At 39.7% G+C, this 21,471-nt stretch overlaps 1 protein-coding gene and 1 long non-coding RNA gene across 13 annotated transcripts in view; one reads left to right on the top strand and one right to left on the bottom strand.

Annotated features, from left to right (window-relative positions):
- Window positions 1-21,471, top strand: part of CASK (calcium/calmodulin dependent serine protein kinase) — a 220,612-nt gene that overhangs the window by 79,473 nt on the left and 119,668 nt on the right. For all 12 annotated transcript variants that reach the window (XM_072027795.1, XM_072027786.1, XM_072027779.1 and 9 more), the window contains exon 3: window positions 7,256-7,361. In XM_072027795.1, the coding sequence (XP_071883896.1) occupies window positions 7,256-7,361 (106 nt within the window). The remainder of the gene's footprint in view (window positions 1-7,255; window positions 7,362-21,471) is intronic.
- LOC139999492 (uncharacterized) lies at window positions 13,503-20,017 on the bottom strand. Its single transcript, XR_011804969.1, has 2 exons — window positions 19,183-20,017; window positions 13,503-16,478 (listed from the first exon to the last, which is right to left on the bottom strand). It is a non-coding gene; the product is annotated as an uncharacterized lncRNA (long non-coding RNA).

The following is a 21,471-nucleotide window of genomic DNA, read 5'->3' as shown; positions in this document are numbered from 1 at the left end:
AAGCATTGCTTATTTGTATTCCAATAAAAATGAGGAAATGAGTAAAAGAAAGAAGGATTTGCTTTCATGGACACAAACCATCTATTGGTACATTGATCTGGATAAATCTGGTGGAGTGGAGGTATTGGCAGTCATGAGAGAGAGGGAAAGGGTTTTTTTCCACGCTTTACATGTTTTCATAGCTGATGGAGTGTGAACTGGGGAAGGAGAACTGCCTTTTAAATGTCTCAAGACACCTAATTCCACATAAAAGTTCATCAACATGTTTGCATTTATGTCCAAACACTGAGAAAGAATAGAGTAGAAAAATGGATGTTACTCAGAATTTAGTGAGCGTCTGTAAAGTTTGATTCCATGAGATGGAGATTTCCAAAGGTTTCTGTATATGGGGGATTAGAAATGCACTCTGGTTGCTAAGTATTAGTTGCAACTACGTTTTGCTTTTCTTTCTCCCCCTTCTTTTTGTTTCTGCGGTAGCCTTGAAACAAAAGATACTGAAGATTGACTATCTCACATTGTCATTGTAATTGCTGATTACCAGTGGCTTTTTTTAATCGAGGGCCATTTGTGAACTATATACATTTGTTTCTTTTTGGTAAGACTTTATCATGTTTGGTAAGCTACAGATTGATTATGAAATACAAGATTTGATGGCAGTGGGAGGTATGTACTTGTGCCTCTACTTGGGTTTTGCAACATCCTAAGCAGCTCCTGATGCTGGCTTTTGTGGTCACGTTTGTCTCCTGCTTCCATATTCTTGTCCTTGCTTTTATGCCAGCTTCCATACTTGAGATTGCTCACTGAATGATTGTTTCATACACTAGGACACTGAGCCAGTGGGGGAAAAAAAGAGAATGTTTTTTTGTCAAATTAACACACTGAAGTGGTTTGGTGTGTAGTGTGACAAGCTCAAGACTGCTGCACAGTGGAGCAGAGGGCAAGAATGTGCATGGGATGAAGAGAGAGAGCCAGCAATTAAATTAAATCAGCTTGGCTTCTGTGGAGCTTTAGCCACCCTGAAGTGCATGGGAAGGGAGGCAGGTATGCTTTTACTGCTTGTTGAGGCAAGGAGTCATTCATTGGTCGGATGTTTTTGTGCAGTGAGGGGGCTGCCACGTACCCCAGAAAGAAAAGCATTGGGGTTTTGGTAAAGAGAAACGGGAAGACTGTCATGGAAGAAATAAATAAAAAATCTGTGGGGTAGGAACATGGCTGTGGTTCTGGAGTACAGGGGTTTCATTGCCAATGCCAGTATAAGATGTTCCCACCTCCCGCTGCTTGTTCCTGTTGCAGTATGTTGGTTGTGACGAGTCCTTTTATGACTTACTTTCTATATTATTAGAACAATAAAGCCTAAGAGTAATTCTCAGAGGGTGGGAAAAAGCAAGCAGAGATGGGGAAAGGGAAGCTTTTAAGCTTGCCCTGGAAGATCACCTGTCTTTGGAACTGCAGCCTCAGATGCAGGACGATTGGTAAAAACAAGACTTGGCTGTGGTGCAGGGTGCATCATGCTCTTGTTACGTGCTGTCTTGAGGCAGAGGTAGATAGCAACGTGCTCAGCTTGGATGTAGTCGTATCTTCTGGGGAGTCCTTAGGAGCATGGTGGCTACTGCAGTTTGCTGGACTACAGAGCAGTGCAGACCTCTTTCAGGTGCTGGTGGCAAAGTTTTTTTGTTTGTTTGTTTGTTCTTTGTTCTTTGTTTGGTTGGTTTGGTTTGGTTTTTTTTTTGGCAGGGAGAGAGGGGGCTGCACAGGCAGGCTCTGCGGGAAGAGACGAGGGGCTGCTCCATGCCAGACACAGCCAGTTACAGATGGCTCTACAATGGACCAAAGCTGAGCCTATCAGCCACATACGTGGCATTTCTGTGAAAATATATCTTAGGAAATGTAGGAGGGAGAGAAAGCGAGAGGGGAAAAAAAAAAGGGAGAAGCAAATGGCAGAGTGGATCCATGGCAGAGTGGATACTCCCTGTGGCCTGTGGAGGGCCTGTGTAGGAGCAGATACCCACTGTAGCCCTTGCAGGACCCATGTGGCAATAAATAGATATTCCTAAAGGAACTGCAGTCCATGGAGGATACATGCTGGAGCAGCCTTTTTTTTTTTTGTGAAGGACTGCAGCCTGTGGAGAACCCATGTGAGAGCAGCAGGAAGGTGTGAGGAGGAAGAAGTGGCAGAGGGGAACTGCTGTGGACTGACCATAGCCTCCCATGCCCCTGTGCTACTAGGAGTAGAAGAGTCTGGAGTGAAAGAGTAAAGATGAACCTGCAAAAGTGAGAGCAAAGGTGTTGTTCCAATGTTTTTCTTTGTTTCCCACTACCTGAATCAATAATTACACATTTATTTTAATTGGCAATAAATTAAGTTAATTTTGTCACATCAAGGTGGTTTTTTTGCCAGCAACAGTAATTGGTAGGCAACCTCCTCATCTTTGTTTCAGCCCATGAGTTCTCTTGTTTCTCTTCCTATTTTCTCCTTGAATCTTGCTGAGCAGCAGAACAAGGAACAAGAGCATGGGTGGGAGTTCAGTTTCTAGCCAAGGCTAACCCACCACAAAACCAAAACTGACGTATTTGTAGAGTGAAGCAGTTGGTGTAAAGGTACCAGTGTCTGCATTGTATACACCTCAGGGGGGTTACTTTGAACTTTGACTAGTCTGACCCTTTAGCCTGACTGCTGTTCGTGACTGAAGCACATCAGGCACATTTCTGAAGCACATCATTCAGTTCAGTTGGATCTAGCAGAAGTAAACACCAGCTTCTCTGGGATGCATACCAAAAGATGGTAGGTGGGAATGACTGGGAGAAGTTCTTCAAAAGTATGTTCCTGACCCAAAATAAAACTTGGGAATGGTTACCACCTGTCGTGTTGCTATCTGCAGTTTACAGCCATGGTGATATTTGAAATCTTCTTTGAATTACAACATAATGATGTTAATTAGATGATTAATCCAGGAATCATTTCTCTGCTGCAAAGAAATATAGATAGATACATTTCGTTTTAATTCTTAGTACTGACATCTATATAAATTATGTGATCACATTCTCTTTGTGCAAAATACATGGAAGTGATTTAAGCAAACAGTTTACTACTAATGTAGATACTTATTTTCAAATACAGTCATACCCAAGCTGTGGATGGAGAACTAATATTTTAAAGGATTGAACTGGGAAAATCAAAAATTATTTTCTCTGTCTTCCGTCTCACTAAGAAAGATTGTGATTATACCGTCAAAGATGTTATAATAGTGCTATAATTCAGGCTGCTAGAGAGCATCTAGCTCTTCCATGCTGTAGGATAGCATGAGCATACCTTCAAAATATGTTCGATGTGTTTGAGATGATGTTTTAAAAACTTGGTTATCAGATTTGAAAGGAAATTGGTGTTTGCCACAGTTGTCAAGGATGCATATAGATAGTTAACTCCCATATAAGTTTTAAGTGGTGCTCGTGTTTCATATTTGTATCAAAGACTGATATTTATTTCTTAACATTATTTAGACCAGCTATCTTTTCAGAGCTTCCTGCAATTCCATTTTCAGTGTTGCAACCTTGCCCAAGCACAAAACTGTGTTTTCTCTGTGTTGTTTATCACAGGGAATTTCCTTTTCCATTGTAGAACTTTTCTATTTGTTATAGAAGTATGAACTTCAATGGCATTTTAACAATCTCAGCGACTCTTCGAGCATGTTCTTTTGGCTAAATTTTGCTTAATGTTGAAGGATGATGTTCAAAATGTAAGCTGCGTAATCTTTAGTAAATGGTACATGCCACCTCTTGCGCCTTAAAACTGAGTTAATCCATTGCAAGGTTCTTGAACTGTCCTGAATCTCTTTGGGGTGTTATGAAGAAGGCGTGTTTTGACTTAGGATGAGCAGGACTTTTATTACAACAACATATGGCAAAATATTTAGTAGAGTTTTAGGAAACTTAACAGAAGATAGGAAATAGTTTATATGATGTTATATTCAGAATGCTAAGTTACAGATAATATGGTGGCTCACAAAATAATAATGGGATTTTTCTTAGGGCATCTCTGGTCCCATGCTTGCAGCCAAGAGTTTGCTTGGCTTTAGGTTCTATTCAGAACTATTCTATTCAGCAGTATCTGTGGGTGGTTAGGATTTTAATTACCCCTTGAGGAGTGTGTGGAGCTCAAATTTAACTCAGTCTGGGTAAAGTATTTGAGAAAGGGCTGAGTAGATGATGATGATGTTTTTTAAGTGAAAATGATGAGATATATGCCATCTCTGCCTTTTCTTCTCCTTTCCTGTGCCTTCTTACTGGTCTTAAGCATAACACCTTTTGGCATTTGGGTCAGAGTCCAAATGGACCTCAGAATCCATCATGGTTTTTGACTTGTGGCTTGTTTGAATCAATGCGGTATGTATCTGTCTGTTTCTACACCAAGTTTTCTTCTTCCCTAATAGGTCCTCGGTTAAACAAGTTCCTACTGCTTTTAAAATAGGACTTTGTTCTGCTCTTATCCCTAAGCAACTTTGGTCTTACTAAAGCCTTGTTCTGTGACTTCTATTCATTTGCTTTGCTGTTCAGAAATTGTATTTTCCACATTCTTCTTCCTCAGTCAGTGAGCAGTTGTTTTGCTCGTGCAATATTACACAAAGGAATGAGATAATTTGAAGCATAAGATATTTTCTTTCTCACAGTTCTTCTTTCCTGCAGAATATATATAGATATCACAAGAAATGAATAAAGCAAGCAGCCAAAATAAATGATTTTGAACACAATATTTACCCAAAAAGAAAGCAGAACTTTCTGTAGTTTCCTGTTGGATTTGCACTTCCCATATGAAAATAGGTATCAGATAACCATGGCAAGGTGTGGTAGTATTAACATCCTTAGATCATAAAAAGCAAAATAAGTGCTGTATTTTCTGGAGATCGTAGTCATTACAGAAGCATGTAGTTTTCCGTTCTCTTAAACCATCTATCAGTATACTTATCTGTGATGCCATTTAGGAAGGACTGGATGCATACTTCGGTGAATGACAAGGAGAATCGTACTGCCTAGAAGAGTGGGGTGATAATCATATAGTGGTGAATCCATACCTTAGCACAATGGAAGGGAATGTTACCATATGGTAATTACCGTAGTAGATCCTCTCTATGAAGACAGTAGTATGTAGGTATCTTCAAATAATGAAAGACATTCTGTTGTTTTTGTGTGTGATAGGATTTTACCTCTGTATTAAGAACAAATTTGATGTGAATTTTGTTACTTAAATTTCGCCTGCATCACCAAAATAGTTATTTGCATCTTTTCATTTCTCTGTTTGCACTACCCAAAATGTTGTTTCACCATCATGGTTTTGAAGGGGTTACTCTGCTCATTTTGATTTTAGGTTAGGTTTGCAAGGATGAGGGAGGAAGCACATAATGTAAATGTAATGTGAAAGTTATAGGAAGTAAATTTGCACTTTGTGAATCTGAACATTTTTATTGGATTAAAGCTCAGACATTTTACAAATTCTTCTGAATTTATAAATGACTAAAGATTGTGAGTCTACCATTAATCTCAATAACCTGTTAAATGCCTCACATGAAAGAAAGTTCATCTGACTTGTAGTAATTTTGAATGTTATTAATTCATGTTAGAAATGTAATATGACACATAAGAAAATAGAACATTTTAATTTTTTTTCACTGTGTAGCAGAAGAATATGGTAAGCATTCTCAAATCAAGAAGCAGTATTTATATTTTCCCAGAAATACATATGTAGGTGGTTCTTGAGCAATGAAAAATTGTACAAAAAGAGAATAGAAAAGTAAAATATCTGCTTCAGACTACAGACTGGTATCCTTTCATCCTAATTATCAAGGCTTCACTCAAGATTTTGCTAATTTTTTAGAATACTGACAGTAACTTAAGAGTTTTAAGGAAGATTAAGTGATACAAATAGCAAATATTTTCAATACAGAGGAAAGAAAATGAGTTCTGTATGGTTTGTCATTTTTTTTGCCTTTCTTTAATAAAAAGTATTGATTTGTGCTCAGAAGAAAAGTGTTGATTGATCAAAAACAATCTGTCACACTTTGAGAGATGTCAGCAGTTTCTGCTCCTTGTTTATTCACAACTGTTTGTCTCCTTCTCTAGAACAGGGATGCATACTAGTGTATGTTGGTTTAAGTTTATGTCAGTGTCATTTCATATATTGTGATTTAAAATATGTATATATATTAAAGAACCAAATTGTGGGAAATTCAAACATCAGAAAGGATGATCAGACTCCAGTACAGGTTGTCAAGTCTCCATTCTTGGAGAAGTTCAGAACCCAACAGGACATTGTCCTGGGCAACCTGCTTTAGATAACCTTGTGTTGAGCAGAGGAGTTGGACTAGGGACCTCCATGTTTTAATAGTTCTTACTATAGTGCAGTGAAAGAGCCCGTCTTTTCTATTTGGAGATAATTTTGCAGTGATGCCGGATATTTGGTATAGTCTGGAGGTCAATCCTGTTGGCAGCTGTTCACCAACGGTGTTTCCCAGGGCTCAGTACTGGGACCACCTCTGTTTAACATTTTTATCAGTGACCTAGATGAGGGAATTGAGTGTACCCTCTGCAAGTCTGCATATAATACTAGATTCCTGAGATTGCAGTGAGGAGCCTGTTGGTCTATTTTCTCAGTTGATAAGGAATAGGATGTAAGGAAATAATCTCAAGCTGCATCAAGGGGGGTTGACCGTTAAGTAGAATATCTTCACAGAGACAGAGGCCAAGCATTAGAATGGCCTGTGCAAGGAAGTGGTGGAGTCCCCATCCCTGGAGGTATATAAGGGACGTGTGGACATGACACTAAGGGACATGTTTTAATGGTGGGGCTTGGTAGGACAGGTTGATAGTTGGAATTGACAGTCCTAAAGGTCTAAGTCTTTTCCATCCTAGATGATTTGTGACTCTCTCTCTCTCTCTCTCAATCTGTATTACAGTTACTTCTTCAGGTTATGACCCAGAAAATCTTTTATTATTTGGTCAAATCAGGAAAGCCTGTTAGGTTTTATGTCTTTACATTTTGAGATATACATTAGTTGTTCAATGTAATTTAACAGTTAGGTTCTGAAGGAGAATAATTAAATATCATTTCATAAGTGTTATTTATAAAGATTAAAGAATATGTTAGAAATTTCAAAGGCTTACGTCTTTCCAAGCATTGTATTTTAATTGTTGTATTCTTGAGTTTTTCTTTTGTATTCAACAACTTGAATATGCAGCTAATATATTACTTTTTTGTCTTCCACAGATCTGAAGAGGGAAGCCAGTATTTGTCACATGCTGAAGCATCCTCATATTGTTGAACTGTTGGAGACATACAGCTCAGATGGAATGCTTTATATGGTTTTCGAGTTGTAAGTTTCTCTCTTTGATTTTGCTTTCTTAGTTGTCATTTGCTAAATAAAGTCCTTAAAGTATGTCTGCTTCCACCTGCTTGTTCTGTAGTTCAGAAGCTTTGAGTTCTGTGAAAATATTTATTTCAGGCATGTACAGGTTCTCACAAACAAAAAAACTGTCACACTGACTAAGGGGCTAGTTTCAGTTTGTTTATCAGTGGCCTTTTAAGGTCAGATATGCTATTCGTTGTTGGCTGCCACGTACCTAATACGGTACACAAAAACATGAGTTTAAAACCTCTGCTAATAGTCATCATCTTTGGGTAGTTAGTTGATGGCATTCTGTTGCACGTGTGAACTTCTGTTCATTTTTTTCCAGACTACTGTTTCTTCAGCTCTGCGTTTCCTTTAGTAGATACTCCAAAAAGTTTTATTTTTTTATTTAGGTATTCTTGTAAATCAATATACCTGTTCACTTCATACGAAAAGGGGCATTTTGGTGAAAGATGCTTTAGAGGCCTGAACAAAAGTCTATTTACCGTTTGCATATCAAAGGATGAACAAAATGTGACTTCTCAGCAGTGTGCAGCTATTCTTCATGGACAGTGAGAAACAAAAAAGGTCAGGGGACAGCCCTCAAAGCACCAAATTCCTCCTTTGAGGGAAAATCGTTATATTTACATGTACATTAAAAACAAATTTCACGTGTTAGTTTCATTGTTGAGGTAGAGAGGAAGTTAGGTGGTAACAGCAAAAAAGTGATGTACAAGTAGTATAAAGCTGAAAGTTGTTGTTTGAAGTCCTCCTTTTTCATTTGTTTTTTTAGGGAAGTTTATAAACACATGATTGTGTGAAGTAATTGTTGCATTCCTTTCTGTAAGTTTTGTTTCAGTACTGATTGTTTTTGTTTTATTTTCTAAATAACAAAGCATGGACCAAGGGACTATAATTATCCTATTACAAAATAATGCACACCGTGGGGAGGCAGACAATTAACAAGATTTTGAAATGAAAAAAAGGTTTTGCATTTATTTTTACCCTGCCAGGAGCTCAGAAACATGAGACAAAAGATAATTATTTTTTAATGACAGGCCTATTATCATTTATGTTTCTATACATAAAAAGTAAGTCCGAACAATGAGGATTACTACACAAATACTGTACCTGACTTAAGGCCAAGTGAAAGAAGGAAATACAAGGCTCAAGTATTTGATGCTTGATAAAGTGATTTAAGAGAAGACTGTGCTTGCAATGTGCTTGCATTGTCCAAGTTTGACAGGGTTAGTGGTAGTCTGTAATTATGACCATAAGAAGAAACTCAGTGATGAAAATTCAGAACCAATACATGAACCACACGCAATAACTGAACCTAAAACTTTGTACAATCAGTTGCACATAAATCTGACGTAAGGTCCACTGCTGTTTCATAAGCCGTGAACTACATGGAGAAGCTGCTAAAGTGACCCTGAACATTTTGCCAAATCTATAGTTACAAAAAGAAACAAGTTAAATAAGCAAACACATTGTGTATCTGTTAAAAGCGAGAGATCGTATTACTTGCGGAGAAAAATACAGTCAGTGCCCAATTTTGAAAGCTTTTGTTAAATGCTTTTTTTAAAAGTCGTAATTCACAGGAGCGCTGTAGAACATGAACTGTAGCAATGAAGTTTAACACCAAAAAATAATTGTGTTTTTAACATCATTTATACACAAATTCCGGCACTCCTTTACCTAATACAAGTATGAAATCAACTGAAGTACATTAAGCATTTTATAGCATCAAAAGACATTAAAGCAATCATTTAAGTTTGTGCCATGCATAGAACAAAACATGATGCCAAATTCAAGCTATCTAAAATTTTCATTTATGAAATGGGGAAAAATATGCAATTTCTTTTCTTTCATATTTCTACTAATTGTATGCTATTCTAGACAGTCCTGTCCTGTCACATAACATTTGCTTTGTTGTTCGTGTACATGGTGTAAACACTGTTTTTATATAGAATGCTGTTTTGTATTTGGCTTTTATATTATATTGCTTATTATGTTTCTTTAATGACCATTGTTTTTACCAATGAGAATACTTTACAAAAGGTCAGCTACCTTCAGTATTTCTAAAACAAAGCAAATATTCTACGTGAAACATCTGAAAACCACGTTCTGGACTTAAGAGTGCGTTGCATACAGTTTATCCTCAGTATAATCAAAGTATGTGGACTGAGTACTTCCCTTTCATACGGAAGATCTCAGATAATGTGAGTGATACTCAGTACTTTCAGGTACTTAATATCTGGTCATTTGCAGAATATTCTCTCACCACTATACATAAGTGTTCCTGCTTTTTGTAGTGTATTCTAAGAAAGATTTGGCTCTTGGGACATCAGTCTTGTTTAGCTTTACCAGTTAGGCTGTATAGACAGTTAAAAACATACAACTATGCATTTTCATCTAACTAGCACATGTGAAAATGCCTGAGTTTTAAAATTTCATATTTTTGTAAAAGTAATTTAAAATGGTTACAGTTACTTGGGTTTATGATAAGCATATGCAAATGAGCATTTAAATTATAGTTGGTATATTCAATCATGCCATTTTGTTGAAGTGTTAAGACAAAAGAAGAGGAAGAAAGGACTGCTGTCTATTCTGCTTTGTTACAATACTGTGAAATAGCACAGCTTCTTATCTTGTGGAGTGAAAACTCTTTTTCATTATTTCACTTCTTTATTATGTTAGGATTCCAGTTACAGTTTTATTTTTAAATGCAGTCTGAGATAGAGTCTTTCTTCTTTTTTATGGCTTTACCATACCTCTTTGCTTTTTCATGCTTTCATAGTATGTGATCCAGGATAAAAAACAATGCTTGGATGTTAACTTTTAAAAGCAAAATCAGAATAGTTCTATATTTTTCACACCAAAACAGGTTTCTGTGTTTATCAAAGAAAAGTAAAGTTTCACGTGCTTCTAGATTAAAAGTTCAGGTCAGATATTGAAAATACCCAATGAAATGAAATATTTTCAAATGCACTTTGAAAGCTTACAGTACACTTTCTTTCTGCCCTAACTCTAGTTGTTTAAAAATTAAAATCTAAATCTGAGGCATCTCTGTATGTGCAGGTTTTCCTTCTGGACTGAAAAAGGAGCCCAAAGTGACCAACTGTAATTTTAAATACCTTAAGGCAATGAAATTCCAACGAGTATTAAATATCCTGAGCAACAAATGTTGTGACCTAAAGACATATTGACAAATGTGAGTTTTATGATATAAAGACATAAAACTCACATTTTCACTGAGTTTGTACTGGGAGAGGTTTTTTGTCAATTAGCAATTTGTTATATATATTCTATATGTTGTAGATTGGTTTCTTGCGGACACAATGTTTAAGCAGTTACCTGGTCTGAGTATGCTGTTTCTCTTTTCATATCTGATGGCCTTTGAAGTAGTGACGGATTACAGTCAAAGTGATAGGAGAATTTAGATAGCTTACGGTTGAGGAAAGCTATATCAGGTTTTCATCTTACCTGCTATATCAGATTTTCATCTTACCTTGCTTAATATTTTTTCTCATTCATTTGATGGACAGGAGTTAATAGAAAACCAGAGTTCATTAGTTTTGATGATAGAAGAACAGTCTTTGAGGATTTCCCTGGTGACAAGGCAAGACTTGAAAATCAGAGGATTTTTATTGTGGATGGAATTTTGGCTCTTTCTAATAAATACCAAAATTTGTCAGAGAAACTGAAAATTCAGTGCATTTCAAAACATTGATGCATTGAAATTTCTGCATTTATTATAACTTTAATTATCACAGTCTATTGATTTTTTTTAAGTTGCAGTATTTTAATAAAAAACTTAAGACCCACTTTTAAGCAAAATTAACTCATAAAAGCCAATGTAAAATGTTAAATCATAAAATTTTATTTTTAAGAATTTACATAAGCCTGAAATAATTCACACAGTATTGCTGTAAAGTGCTTTTGTATGGCCTCCTGATACTGACTAACATGGAGATTTTCACATTAGATTGGAGTCTGGATTAAATTAGACTTCAGGTAAGGTACAGTATTTTTTTTTATATTAATACCAACAGCAAAATCAGTGTTTTTTTTAAGGATGCATATGTTCTTTCTTTACTGCTGCTTAGTAATCAGGTTGGACCAATGCTATGAAAACATTAGTGTCAAAGAATACCTATTTAAAATTACTTACTCCTCCTCAGCTTATCATCCATACTACATTACATGTATATGAAGTGAGTATTACTCAGTGAGTGATTTGTTATTTGTCACTCTAACTGGAACAAGTTTATGAAGAGCACTGAAATGCATCTCTTAGCTGCCTGCAGATTTAAAAAAAAAAAAAAAAAACTCCTCGTTACATTTGGGTAGAACAGTAGAAAAACATAGAAGACCAGAGCTATGGAAAGAAACATTTATCCAAAGGGCTGAAACCTAGGCACACTTCTGCTAAAACAATGGAAAACTCGAAAGTGAGGTATGGGAAATTGAGGGACATAGTTGCTACTGATACCTGAAACAATTCAGATGTGCTGTTCTGGGAAGATGTCTGTTAAGTCACTGTTCAGAATTGCTTTAGCTGGTCCTGTCAGCTAAGTACCGATCATCAAGTCGTTTTTTTAGTTTCTTGAGTGCCCTCTACTGGTACCGGCTGATTCTCTCTCAGATTGTGTGCTGTAACTTGATCACTTTACCAACTTTTTGCATCTTCAGCTTCTGTCTCTAGCATGCGTGTATATATATATATATATATATATATATATATATATATACACACACATAAGCTAAATATATATATATATGTGTGTGTGTTTAGTTTAATAGGCTTCAATTTAATTCATTTTTTTTTATTTTACTTTGTTTCAGTTTTTACATGCCTAATGCTGATAATCCTTAAAATGCCTTGAGGCATCCATCCTTGAATTTTCATCTGTATCACAAAACTTTAATGCTCTTGCATGACATGTGCCTTTCAGTTTCTGAACTGATAGAATCTGGGGGCCATATCGTTGTCAGTGGTGCCCAGTGCCAGGACAAGAGACAGTAGGCACAAAGTGGAGCCCAGGAGGCTCCCCCTGAGCAGGCAGCACTTCTGTGCTGTGCGGGTGAGGAGCCCTGGCACAGGCTGCCCAGAGAGCTGGGGGGGCTCCTCCTTGGGGATCTCCAAAAAAAAAAAACAAATAATTAAATGAAGCATGCCAGTATGTATACGTGGGAAGTAGAAATACATGTTAAAAGACCATTCTAATTATAAGCACCTTGTTTAAAAGAAAAGCCAGGAGAAAGGAATGACACTGTAGACTCAGTGTCTCAGGAACTATTGATACTGCTAACAACCTTGTGTGCCTCTGGATCTTTAATCACCTGTAGTTCATAGCAAGTGGCGCACCTGGGGGACAATGCAGTCATTGGTCCCAGCCAGCATGGGTTTGTGAAGGGTAGGTCCTGCCTAACTAACCTGATTTCCTTTTATGATAAGATCACCCGTATGATGGACCAAGGGAAACCAGCTGATGTGATTTTTTTGGACTTCAGCAAGGCTTTTGACACGGTTTCCCATAGGATCCTACTGGACAAAATGTCCACCATACAGCTAAATAAAAACATCATACGATGGGTGAGCAATTGGCTAACGGGCAGGGCCCAAAGGGTTATGGTGAATGGGGCTGCGTCAGGCTGGCGGGCGGTCACCAGTGGGGTCCCTCAAGGCTCCATTTTAGGGCCGGTACTTTTCAATATTTTTATAAACGATCTGGATGTAGGAATAGAAGGCATTTTGAGCAAGTTTGCTGATGACACCAAACTTGGAGGAGTTGTGGACTCGAATGAGGGTGGAAAGGCCTTGCAGAGGTGTCGCGTTAAAGGGGTGTAGCTGATTAACCGTCACGGGCCCGTTTGGATTCAGAGTACTGAACCAGTCGGACATTCACCAAAACTGGGGGTCCGTTCGGACAATCACCAAAAACGTAATAACCGCCTGGGGGTCCACTCAGACATTCACCAAAAACGTATTAACCACCTGGGGGTCCGTTCAGACATTCACCAACAATGCATTAACCGTCTGGGGGTTTGGTTAGATTCAGAACACTGAATTATCACGGATAATCACCCTCACCCAAGTCGCATTAATGAAAGCTATCACAATGCAATCAAGTATGGTTTATTACAGCAACAGATAATCAGGTTCTTTTGGATTGCCGGTGATAGTGACTGTCTGCAAAAGCAAGCTAGTATGCATGAAATACACGGGTGTTATAGGTGTTACAGATGTCACAGATGTCACAGATGTTACAGATGTTATAGATGTTATAGATGTTACAGATGTTATAGGTGTTATAGGTGTTATAGGTGTTACAGGTGCGCAGCCTAGAAATAAACGCGTTAAAAGGATCAAAGACTCTATAGAGATTTATGAGCAAATATTCAGATCTCACCCAAAGGCGTCCCAATGGGGGGGGAAGAGAGGCTCAGCCCGTCGACTGATCCCAGGAGTCAGGAGGTCCTAAGGATGTTGTATGTCCTCGGGATGGTATCTCCCCTGACGATGGTATCTTCCCTAACATCCCCTCTCTCTTGGGCCAATTTATATTATTTTCTATCTTTTAGGTGGAGCTTGAGTGGCTCTAGTCAAGCATATCTTAGTTATGATTGGTGTAAAGTTTTCCCGTCTCCGTTTAAAGTAATAGGCTCCGAGAAATTCAGAGCGCATGCTCAGTGAGGGGTGGTCGCACCTTGGAGGCGGGTAGCTTTTGGGATGGAGGTGTGTTTTGGTATTATAATGATATTATAATGAGCAAAAAGTACACTAGGGTACAGCATTTGTCAAAACATGACAGGTCTTTGGCTTAGGGTGGCAAAAAGTGCAGCTTTGTGCACAAGAACAATCGAGGCCCCACCTGATTACAGAGCCTAGCCGTGGTGTCTCCACTCCACTCCACGCTCCGTGGTGTTCCTTAGAGCTAGCACACCAAGTTTCCCCAGCGCGATAGCATCTAAGGTTGGGAGCCTAGGGAATGCTCAGATAATGCAGTTATGCCCTACCCTGAAAGCCTCTTCAATGCTGTACCTTTTCCTTAAAAGTGTGAATGTTAGTTTTATTTTCCTAGTTACTTCAGGCATTTACACCACATAATCCACCCCGTGACTATAGTCACTCAAGCTTCACGACAGTTGGAATATGTCAGGGACATCACATACATTCTCGGATTGAGGTTTACCGAGTGTATGTACATTGTGTAGTGATGCTAAACGTTTCATCATAAACCAGAGTTTAGCATACAAACTAATTGTCAGTATAAAACATAATACAGTATTAGCAGAACAATAACAGGGTGAAGCATCTTGTTGAAGATTCCCTTGGCAGCTGGCGATCATCCAAACAAAGTGTCCCACCAACGGTGTCTCTCATCTCTCTTCACTCTTTCCATTACTCGATGTATTTCTTGTGCATCATAGTGGACAGTAATCAGAGTCTTTTGTCCATTTTCTCGGACTTGTGTCATCAGCTGCTTCAGGTCCTCATGTACCAGCAATTTCTTCACCAAGGTGAGGTTCATTCCAATAGGAGTAGGCAGCAGTTCATGAAGCAGAATATAATTAGATGCAATAAGTTGATAAGAAGTGACAGGAACTGAGTATTTAAAATCACATCCTAGAATTTTGGTAAAATTGCAAACACAAACATTAGAGTGATTATTGGTATCTACCACTGTATCATCTACGACTATAGAATCAGAATGAGTTCTCATACAAACACAACCTTTCCCAATATATATAAGTACAGTTTTAAGGGTTTCATTAGGATGTATCTCAAAGTGGCAAATGTTTTGCTCAGTGTCAAGACAAATGTCTTGAGATTCCAGCGTGTTACTTTCACAGATGAAACCTTTTTGTTCACGCACAATGCATGCATTCACATCAATTGTTTGCCACTTTCCTCCCTTTTGATGGGCCCATACTTTATGCTCTTTAGGATAAAGTATAGTTCCATTACGATTGATACATTGTATACGGTGGCATTACTTATAGTAAGTATAAAGGCAACAATTTTATCATTTTCTGCATAATGGGTAAAGTTGACTAATTGCCACCAAGCTTGAAATTCTTTTTCAAATTCTGAAGCATTATCCCAAATCAGTTTTCGAATTTCAGTGGGCAAAGTTTTTCCTTCTCCCTCTCTAATAATAGCTGCTGCTACAGATTGTATCCATAACTGTGCTTGGATACAGCTCAAGGCAAGGGAGGTATTGCCTTGGGCTTTTCCAAGGGCATTTACAATTAATTGATGATCATTTTCCTCAATTTGTTCCCAATGGGGCAAAACATCTGATAGAAGCCATTGATTTGCTCCTAAAGCCAATAAGGATAATTTTATTGGTTGTTCCAATTTCCTTAGGTCATCTGTAGTAGCAGTTATTCTACTCATTAAGACCTCAGCATCAATGTTTTTTAATATACCTAATCCTGTTCCCCATAACCTAGTTGCATCCTGTGGCCCTTTTTTAGGGACCAACTAGGGTTAAAGACAATTTGTTGTTGTCCCACATTTTTAATTATGTAAGGACCTGTGTTGAAGATGGAAGGAGTTAGACCAATGGGAGGCTGAGTCGGTTCGTTTTCAAATATCTGCAGGGGCAGAGGCTTCATATCCTTTGACCATGAATTCAAATAGTAATTCTGTGCCTCTGTAACCCCAAAGACAGCACACAATTATAAGTTTGGTGAAAGTAAAATTGTACCAGCAATCAAAATTTGGTTCAGTTATTTTAGTTATTTGGCAACCAATTTGTATTGTTTGTCCAGACATGGCTTAAAGTTCAGCCATTCTTAGAGAATCATTACAACTCCATCCATCTTTTGAAAATATTTTGTTTCCATGTAGAACTAAAGTAGAGAGATTTAGGTCCTTTCTGTTTTGAGATGTTCCAGTGACTGTGCAATACTGTGACAATACATGGTTAAATGCCACGGTGAAACACCTCAGCTCCATGCACAGCCACAGTAGCTAAGTTTCCTTTAAGGTCTGTAATTGCATCAAGGTCAGGGTAAAGCATAGCATCATTAATCCAAACTGTTGATTCGTCATCTTCCAGCTGTCCCTATACAGTTCGCTCAGGGTTCCTGTGAACACAAAAGAAAATAAAATATGCTCGGTTGTATTCAACCGGCAGGGTTAGAAAGAGGGTGAAATAGCAATCTTTGATTTCCCATGCATAGACTATTGTTAGATACACAGAGGGCTTTCACTATCTCTGCCATGTTTGGAACTGTGGCAGTCAAAGGTGTAGTGTTAGCATTCAGCTGTCTGTATTCCACTGTAAAATGCCATTGCCTGGTTGGTTTCTTTACTGGCCACACTGGTGAGTTGTAAGGTGAATGGGTCCTTTTAATAATGTCTCTTTTTTCCAATTCTGTTACCACCCCGTCAATCCCCATAAGTGCTGCTGCTGACAACAGATATTGCCGATCATTAATGATTTTAGCAGGGGATGAGGGTATGGATGTTTGTAACAGACTCAGTCTCATGGTGCCTGAAACCCTTTGATGTGTCGCAAAACTCCACACAGTTCCATCAGGGAGTTTTCACATACAACCATGCAGTATGTCAAATCCTAAAATATTAGTATATGCAGCACCAACTAATACTTCTACCCTGGTTAATTTTTGTTAATTTCACTCTGGCAACCAGAGTGAAATTTTTGCAGTGGGGCATTGTTTTTCCACACCATTGATTCCCGTGAATTTAACCCTGTGTTGACCAGGTGTTATGCTCAGGGTTTGTGCTGTCTCATGTGTAATTACTGATATTTGGGTCCCAGTGTCAATAAGACCAATATTTTTGGAGGTTCAACAAGAATGGCAATGATAGGGTCAGAGTGTTCATTAGAGAGCCATTGAATTGTTAATACCTGCTGAGCAGGGTGGCTCATTGCCCTCCCCGGGGATAAGAGTTTTTTTGCTGACACAACTCGCCTCGTTCCCTATTAGGTTTCAATCTCTCTTTGAATTTGGGATATCTGGGATTTTTAGTGTGGATTTGGCGGACTCGCCGAGAGTGGTCTTGGGATTTAATACTGGATGAATTAATCCAGCCCATTCGGTGTCCGTACTTATCTATGTCTTGTACCAATTCACTCCAGGTGGGAATAGGGGAGTTAGGATTTTGCCTACAACCACTATCATCATCCCTACAAGCAGCTAGTATATGATCTTGGGTGTTTGCTACAAACATCTTAAGACAATCAGGGAGTCCACGGATGAGAGGGGTTAACCGAATTGGATCAATAGGAGCTAACATCGGGGATTTCCTAAATTCATCTCTTTCATATATCGCCTGAATGCAGGCTGCTTTCTGTACTGCTACAGCCAGGTCAGCTCCTGGTGTGGTGGTTAAAGATACTCCAGGTCTCCAAAAGCCTCCTACCTCTTCCTCACTCAACATCATTCGATCTCCTCCTTTAAGAGAAACTCGACACACATACTCAACTTCTGATTCCCCTGATCGCCTTGAGAACTTCTCCTGTATTTTAACCAACTCTGCTGGTGGCAATGGAATCGTTCGCACAGTAGTGCGAATTTCATCATTATCATCAACAGTAGTCTCAGTCTTAACCGAAGGTCTCAAGGAAATGGATTGGGGTTCAGAATCAGAAATCTCTTCAACGCCATCATCACTGTCAGACCAGAAATCACTGTCCCAGCTTTCAGGTTCTGCACTATGCAGCACTCCACGAATCTGCTTGACCGGAGCGCAAGGCTGTACTTTATTTAACAGATGACTAACCCTCTCCAGCATTTGTTTAAGATGATTATTCTCACTCACAAGTTTATCATTTTCAGTCACAAGTTTGTCATTCTCAATGGAAAGTTTATTATTTTCATCCAAAAGTTTATCCATTCTGATTCCTAATGTTTTTCCCGTCTCCCTTTCAAAGGCCAATGATGACTTCAATATTTCATTCTCTGATTTCAAAGCTGTATGTTCCGCATCAGAGATCAATTTGGGAGCAGGAGTTTCCTTAGCTTTTTGCCGAGCACAAGACAAACAATCTCCTAACACAGCATAAATCGCACCTTTACCCTTTCTTTGACCAATCTTTCGTGAAGCCTGACACGGCTCAATGTGCTCTACCACTTTCTCCTCATCTTTCCAAAACTTTTGGGAAAACTCCTTCCCTGCCTGGGAAGGGGCACATTTATATTTTTGCAGTAGTTTATCCATAGCAATCCTGCCGACTACGCCAATTTTACTGTCGCGTTAAAGGGGTGTAGCTGATTAACCGTCACGGGCCCGTTTGGATTCAGAGTACTGAACCAGTCGGACATTCACCAAAACTGGGGGTCCGTTCGGACAATCACCAAAAACGTAATAACCGCCTGGGGGTCCACTCAGACATTCACCAAAAACGTATTAACCACCTGGGGGTCCGTTCAGACATTCACCAACAATGCATTAACCGTCTGGGGGTCTGGTTAGATTCAGAACACTGAATTATCACGGATAATCACCCTCACCCAAGTCGCATTAATGAAAGCTATCACAATGCAATCAAGTATGGTTTATTACAGCAACAGATAATCAGGTTCTTTTGGATTGCCGGTGATAGTGACTGTCTGCAAAAGCAAGCTAGTATGCATGAAATACACGGGTGTTATAGGTGTTACAGATGTTACAGATGTCACAGATGTTACAGATGTTATAGATGTTATAGATGTTACAGATGTTATAGGTGTTATAGGTGTTACAGGTGCGCAGCCTAGAAATAAACGCGTTAAAAGGATCAAAGACTCTATAGAGATTTATGAGCAAATATTCAGATCTCACCCAAAGGCGTCCCAATGGGGGGGGAAGAGAGGCTCAGCCCGTCGACTGATCCCAGGAGTCAGGAGGTCCTAAGGATGTTGTATGTCCTCGGGATGGTATCTCCCCTGACGATGGTATCTTCCCTAACATCCCCTCTCTCTTGGGCCAATTTATATTATTTTCTATCTTTTAGGTGGAGCTTGAGTGGCTCTAGTCAAGCATATCTTAGTTATGATTGGTGTAAAGTTTTCCCGTCTCCGTTTAAAGTAATAGGCTCCGAGAAATTCAGAGCGCATGCTCAGTGAGGGGTGGTCGCACCTTGGAGGCGGGTAGCTTTTGGGATGGAGGTGTGTTTTGGTATTATAATGATATTATAATGAGCAAAAAGTACACTAGGGTACAGCATTTGTCAAAACATGACAGGTCTTTGGCTTAGGGTGGCAAAAAGTGCAGCTTTGTGCACAAGAACAATCGAGGCCCCACCTGATTACAGAGCCTAGCTGTGGTGTCTCCACTCCACTCCACGCTCCGTGGTGTTCCTTAGAGCTAGCACACCAAGTTTCCCCAGCGCGATAGCATCTAAGGTTGGGAGCCTAGGGAATGCTCAGATAATGCAGTTATGCCCTACCCTGAAAGCCTCTTCAATGCTGTACCTTTTCCTTAAAAGTGTGAATGTTAGTTTTATTTTCCTAGTTACTTCAGGCATTTACACCACAAGAGGGATCTGGATAGGTTGAAGAGCTGGGCGATCGCCAACCGCATGAAGTTCAATAAGAGCAAGTGCCGGGTCCTGCACCTGGGACGGGGAAACCCTGGCTGCACGTACAGATTGGGCGATGAGACGCTGGAGAGCAGCCTAGAAGAGAGGGATCTGGGGGTCGTGGTAGACAGCAAGTTGAATATGAGCCAGCAGTGTGCCCTGGCAGCCAGGAGGGCCAACCGTGTCCTGGGGTGCATCAAGCACGGCATCGCTAGTAGGTCAAGGGAGGTGATTGTCCCGCTCTACTCTGCGCTGGTGCGGCCTCACCTCGAGTACTGTGTGCAGTTCTGGGCACCACAGTATAAAAAGGACATGAAACTGTTGGAGAGTGTCCAGAGGAGGGCTACGAAGATGGTGAAAGGCCTGGAGGGGAAGACGTACGAGGAACGGCTGAGGGCACTGGGCCTGTTCAGCCTGGAGAAGAGGAGGCTGAGGGGAGACCTCATCGCAGTCTACAACTTCCTCGTAAGGGGGTGTCGAGAGGCAGGAGACCTTTTCTCCATTAACACCAGCGACAGGACCCGCGGGAACGGAGTTAAGCTGAGGCAGGGGAAGTTTAGGCTGGACATCAGGAAGGGGTTCTTCACAGAGAGAGTGGTTGCACACTGGAACAGGCTCCCCAGGGAAGTGGTCACTGTACCGAGCCTGTCTGAATTTAAGAAGAGATTGGACTGTGCACTTAGTCACATGGTCTGAACTTGGGTAGACCTGTGCGGTGTCAAGAGTTGGACTTGATGATCCTTAAGGGTCCCTTCCAACTCAGGATATTCTATGATTCTATGATTCTATGAAATTAGATTCTGCTGCTTTATTAGAATCACAGCTACTAATTTTAGTAGTTAATTGTACACTTCATATGTTTTTTATTGCTCAGGTTTCAGTTTCATTTCCCAATTAGTTGAATTGTTGGGAGGAAGGGTTAAAAAGGAAGCTGATATGGGGTGTTTATTTTCAGTGAGCTAGCTAAATCCAGATTTATGTTGTCCTCATTGAACCTCGCCTTGTTGCTGCTGTGAGGTGCCATGTATAGCACAACACAGTGTGTTGTCTGAGTAATATTTAGCTATGTATACAGATAAGCTTTATGAAATGGAGCAAAAAATGGAGCAGGAAAAACTGCTTAGGAAAAAAAAAAAACTAAGGAGGAATATATTGATGCAGCAATGTGCAGTCATTGGTAATCGATGTGTGGAGTCTGTTATCTAGGAAGATGCTCAGAGGGCTGGAGCTCCTCACCTATGAGGAGAGACTGAGGGAGTTGGGGTTGTTCAGCCTAGAGAAGAGAAGGCTCTGGGGAGACCTTACAGCGACCTGACAGTACCTAAAGGGGGCCTGCAGGAAAGCAGGTGGGAGGGCTGTTTGACAGGGGGTATAGGGATAGGACAAGAAGTAGTGGCTTTAAACTCAGAGAGGGTAGGCTTAGATTAGAGGTTAGGAGGAAATTCTTTACTCAGAGGGTGGTGAGGCACTGGCACAGGCTGCCCAGAGAAGCTGTGGGTGCCCCATCCCTGGAGGTGCTCAAGGCCAGGCTGGATGGGGCTTTGGGCAGC

The sequence above is a fragment of the Anas platyrhynchos genome, chromosome 1 (assembly GCF_047663525.1).
Source record: "Anas platyrhynchos isolate ZD024472 breed Pekin duck chromosome 1, IASCAAS_PekinDuck_T2T, whole genome shotgun sequence".
NCBI lineage: Eukaryota > Metazoa > Chordata > Aves > Anseriformes > Anatidae > Anas > Anas platyrhynchos.
Note: the sequence above shows the minus strand (reverse complement) of the source record. Positions and strands in the feature narration are given on the sequence as shown.